Below are 5,679 nucleotides of genomic sequence, written 5' to 3' on the forward strand. Positions count from 1 at the left end.
ATTTTTTTCCTTCACAACTAGAGCTTGCTTTTGTTGAAGACAGCCACCGGTTCAACAAATTGCTCTGTATGCTAGTACATCTATTTCACAGTTTCACAACCTCTGCTTTGTTGACGTTTCTTTGTAGGTTATGTTAACATGCCAAATCCGCTCTAAAGAAATCAGAAAAGCAACACTCAAAAAAACATACATTTGTATACCATCTGCTACATCTTATTTGTGCCCACTACGTGTTTGATGTATTGTCTTAGACAGACAAAGATATTTTAAAAAGTATAAAGGTGGGCTTCGAACATAACTCTTACCCACATGATCCAATAAACTGATTTATTCATATTATCTCCTAACACACTTTTATAACTGTTTCCTAGAATGCAAGTTTAATAGTGGTTGAATAATATTGTATCTATGCCCAGCAGCTGCTCGATTTAATGCCAAGGTGGGTTGTATTTTTTTTTTCAATTTTTAATCCATAACCTCAAACTAATATTCATATAAGTTAGCTTTGGGGATTTTTGGTTAATTCATCTTATCAGATAACATGTTTCTGGCTAGGATACGATTTCACAGTTTGTGATTATTATTTCAACTGGTTAGACTTCTTCCAACAACATATGTTGCACAAAGTACTCAACTATATTCTTAATGATTCCAAATTCTACTTTATGCTAGGTATAAATTGCTTAAAAGTTAAAAATACATATTATATCTTATAACCTGTGGAATAAGTTAATTTTTGATAAAACAGCAGCAAGCTCATATCTTCATGTTTGTCATGGTTTTCTGCAGGCAGGTCGCAACAATGTGCTTCTTGTTGTTCCAACATTCCTCTACGCTATTAATAACTACCTAAAGTTCACCATGCAGGTGATTTATAATTTATATTTTCATGTGGTGTAAATATTTATAATTGATTTGCATGCAAAATGAATGGCAGCTATGATGTGATTTCCCTTTTAGCCCCTAGTGTGTTTTCTTTATCTCATTTCACCATGGAATGGATTAGGAAGTGTAATTATTATATCACCCATTTTTATTTATAAAATTTATATTGAACTAAACAATCTTTTCTAAGAATCTCATGATTTTAATTAAATTATATTGTTATCTGACCTTCAAAAATTTTGTGCAGCTTTATTTTATCCTGCAATTGTAAAGATGCTAAGCGATTTGAAGGTAATTTTGTATATCTTGTTCTTCTTAATATCTTATTCAGAAAATGAAAGGCTTGTTTTTGATACACATTGTTGAACCCTAATATCATCTGAAATATTTGAAACGCGAGAGCATTTTCTACTTCTCTTTCTTTATTATTTGTTTTATAGAATCGAACCCACTAGATTCAAAGCAAGAAATGGAAAAAGAGGGTATTTGGTTGAAGGAAATATAGATATAGAGGGCTGAAATCGAACCCACTGGGTTCTCGCTTCCCCTAAATCTCCCAAACACTTCCAACAATGACTACTCTACATCCACGGTTGTTGGATTCTTTGTCAATGCCCCAATCTGAGGTCTCCAGCGAAGGTCAGTAAAGATGCACTTTGTTTTGTTTTTTGTTGTGAAAGAAATTGACTTTGTATTCATCGATTTTTCTTTGCCAATTTTTAAACGAAAAAATAGAAGTGAAAAGTCAAATAAAGAAAACAAAAAAATAACAGCTTTGTGACTAAACTACCCCTATATATAGTTTTTTTCTACAGGTAAAAAACGTGAATTTCGATTAATTTTCTGAACAATTTCTTCCATTATTGGAAAGGGATTCATGAAATTGAAATGGGTAGTTACGATTGCAGATAACGGTGGTTCAACAAAAGCAATTCGTGCCGCCTGTAAAGACTTTGTAGCAATGTTGTTCATGTTTGATCTTACCAGCCGTTATACATTGAACAAGTGTAAATAATTAAGTTTTTATAATTATTATTTATTGTCATTGGTGGTTTTTGAAACGGAAATTGTTAATTGAGTTAGGGCTCTTTGATTTTAAGTGTAGTTAATTGGTATCAAGAAGCAAGAAAACATAGTGAATGTTAATTTTTATTTCGGTTCAAAAGTCTTTGAAAATTTATTATCAAAGTTTTTGTCTGATGATTCCGGTCAAATTGATTGGTTACAGACGGCGATTCCGGTAATGGTTGGCAACAAGTTTGATTTTGCTTTTAGGATTTGTTTGATTGAATTGATCTGAGTTTTTTAAGAAGAAATTTTGTCCATTACCTAATGTAACTGACTTATATGAGAGATTTTGATTATTTCTGAAATCGATTTCTTGTGGCAACGTCACCAGGTAAACTACTCACCGTTTAACAATTTAATAAATAATTCTGCCATTACATCATAATCTTCTGTATGAGCGTTTGATTTCATGACGAGGGTAACTGGATTCAACAATCTGTTGCGGAGTAGTTCAGATCAATGCCAAAAAAGAACATCAGGACACGAAATTCTATCATCACCGGGTTAGCAAATAATGGAAAGATGGACAGTATACTAAATATATCCCAACAGAATTTTGAGGAAGAACGCAACTACAAACACTATAGATGTTCAAAACGTGGTATGATAAATTATTGGGCTTCATTTATTGATTATATTTATTTGGTTTTCAAAGTCTTGATATGTTTTTTTTTTCTTTTCTTTTCTTAGGGTTTATGGAATCTAATAAAACCGACGGTTGAACTTATTAGCATATTGTAACACACACTGATCAACAAACTGATTCTCTTTTGTTTATTTATTTATTTTTTTGTTGTGGTGACTTCGCTTTTATCAGATACGTGTGTTGTCATTTTATCAAATGTTTTTCGAGCTAGCCAATGTTATATTTAAGCAACACTTAATCACGAAAAACCTATGAAGTATTTGATTTGTGGAATCCATCTCTCCAATTACATCCCATCAACCAAAGGATAAACCCATGAAGTATATATTTCGATAAATAGCTTATCCAACAACAACAAAAAAAAAATTATTCATGCTTATTGTCCCATAAAAATACTAAAACTATAAACAAATAGTTGATCAAATAACATTTACAAAGAACAAACAACGGAAAAAAATTATCGTATCCGACCCCTGCAACGCGGTTTCCCATGTAGTTTTACAAAATAAATAGTTATTTCGTAATATTCCTTAAAAAAATAATAAAATAAAATAAACCTTTCATTTTGGTATATTTGTGATTTAGTCCAACATTTTTTTTCCAATAATCCAATTCATCCCCCATTCCCCATTTGTGTCTACAAGTTCATTCACAGCTGGCTAACAAACTTCTTGTTTTTAGTCCTATGCACGTACTTTCCTCCTCAAACCTTAACCCCCTTCCGCACTCGTTTTTATTTTTATTTTTTCATTTATTGTGCCAAAATTAATACTACAAAATGCAACATGATTAGCTCGGCTTTCATACTTATCAAGTATAACTCGGCTTTCATGTCATTAAGTATAATTTGTCAATAAAAATAACAATCGAATAAATGGACTTGTTGGAGTCAAAGTCCATGAAATCGCAGCCAAGTATAATTATTAAATTTCTATATATAATAACATAAAAACATTCCATAAATTTAACTCAAAAAAAAAAAGTAATTAAATTGCAATGACTTAAAAGTTAGAATACCTTTGGTTTTTATTTTCAGTTTTAAACGAAAAAACAAAACCGTCACTAAAATTTCGTTTTTTTACCAGTTTTTCATTTTTGTTCTGTTTTGATTTTTCTGCACACCCTTACATCTATTAAGATTGACCTAGAATGGACTTGTTTGAAGAAAAATGGTTCCCACAAGCACTATTATTATTTTTATATATGAGAGAGAATTAATTATTAAAGGCTTTTAAGAAATGTCAAATGCAAGACAAGGTCAAGAAACAAAAAATATTTTGGAAGAAAAAATAATGGGGCAAGAGTCATCATCATAAGCTTAAACAAAGGCTATATAAGGTATCAATTAGTAATGAAAAGAGAAAACAACATATAAATTAGAAAATAAAGCAAATTAAGAAGAATACCTTCTGAATCCGTTAAGATGAGAAGCTTCCATGGTTTGGTTGCAGTTGCATTTATCTCAGTGATCGCCTTCCAATCATGTGTTGTCCATGGAAACTTTTACAGGGATGTGTACTTCAACTGGGGTGCAAAGCATGCATATATGTATAACAATGGTGATAATCTTGATCTAGTTCTTGATAAAACTGCAGGTATAGTATTTTAAATTATAACTTTCAAAAGTCAAACATGAATTGTTAACAATGAGTAATGATCTATACAGGATCTGGTGTTCAATCATACAACTCATTCCTTTTTGGAAGCATTGAAATGCTAATTAAGTTGGTTCCAGGGAACTCTGCTGGAACTGTCACAGCATATTACGTAAGCACTCAAATAACCAGAAATAGTAACTGTACAATATCTTACAAAGAAAAACATTGAAAGTACAATATCATTAAATAGTATGTAACTATTTCTTGAAATTGGCCCTAACCCTAACTTGGTCTAATCGATATGGAATCATTGCAGCTTTCCTCTACTGGAAACTATCATGATGAGATCGACTTTGAGTTCTTAGGAAACTCATCAGGACAACCTTACACCATGCACACAAACATCTTTACCCAAGGAAAAGGCAATCGAGAGCAACAGTTTAAATTATGGTTTGACCCAACTGCTGATTACCACAATTACACCATTCACTGGAACCCAACCGCTGTTGTGTAAGTTTAACACATTTTCTACTCAAACAACAATATAAATACTAAGATTAACAGTTACTAAAAGGTTAGATCATGGGATCGAATGAATGCAGGTGGTTTGTTGATAGTATACCAATTAGGGTTTTCAGAAACTACAAAAGTGAAGGAATTGGGTTCCCAAACCAACAAGGGATGCAGGTGTATTCGAGTTTGTGGAATGCTGATAACTGGGCAACGAGAGGTGGACTAGTGAAAATTGACTGGAGTTGTGCACCTTTCATGGCTGGTTTGAAGAAATTCAATGCAAGAGCTTGTAAATGGGAGGGGCCTCTGAGCATTATCAAGTGTGCAGTACCTACTCCATTTAACTGGTGGACATCACGTGTTTACAAGCAATTGAATTGGGATCAGTTGGGGAAGATGAAGTGGGTTCAAGATAATTATATGATCTATAACTACTGCACAGATTACAAACGATTTGGTGGGAAGATGGCTCCTGAATGCTACAAGCCACAATACTAATCAAAACATGAATACGTGAATACATGATACACCATAATTCATTTTCCATTTTTTGCTTTTTGTATGTGTTTTGTTTCTATACGTTTTCGTTCTAATGTATCTTTTTCTCTCATACTAAATTCGCGATAACGAATTTTATAAAATGATTATACACATTTTATTTTATTTTTAAGAGCAAAAATAAAAAGGGTAACCACAAATTTGACCAATTGTTGATTGAAAATTACACAAAATAACTCAATTTTTGCATTTTACAAATTCGAAACGGGATGTTTCGGACCTGAGATCCGATGGTTACCACCCGTTTAAGTTGTCTCTTTATGTATAAAGGAAATTTGAAATGTACTATCCACTATACCCAGGAATTTCGTTTTGGACCCTCTTAAATCGAAGCAACATGGAATTTGATATGGAAGTATGTAACGGGTATGTTCCTTTCTAGGTTGTAATTTTTGTCTACTATTTAATGTA

General features: G+C 32.2%; 1 protein-coding gene across 1 annotated transcript; it reads left to right on the top strand.

Annotated features, from left to right (window-relative positions):
- Positions 1-3,966: 3,966 nt before the first annotated feature.
- Positions 3,967-5,373, top strand: LOC145010756 (putative xyloglucan endotransglucosylase/hydrolase protein 26). The gene is made up of 4 exons (XM_078969284.1): positions 3,967-4,194; positions 4,266-4,366; positions 4,514-4,707; positions 4,800-5,373. Exons 1-4 carry the CDS (start codon positions 4,023-4,025, stop codon positions 5,206-5,208), a joined length of 876 nt encoding a protein of 291 aa, XP_078825410.1. The 5' UTR covers positions 3,967-4,022; the 3' UTR covers positions 5,209-5,373.
- Positions 5,374-5,679: the final 306 nt, after the last annotated feature.

Source organism: Lactuca saligna, chromosome 8 (genome assembly GCF_052625555.1).
Source record: "Lactuca saligna cultivar CGN05327 chromosome 8, ASM5262555v1, whole genome shotgun sequence".
NCBI lineage: Eukaryota > Viridiplantae > Streptophyta > Magnoliopsida > Asterales > Asteraceae > Lactuca > Lactuca saligna.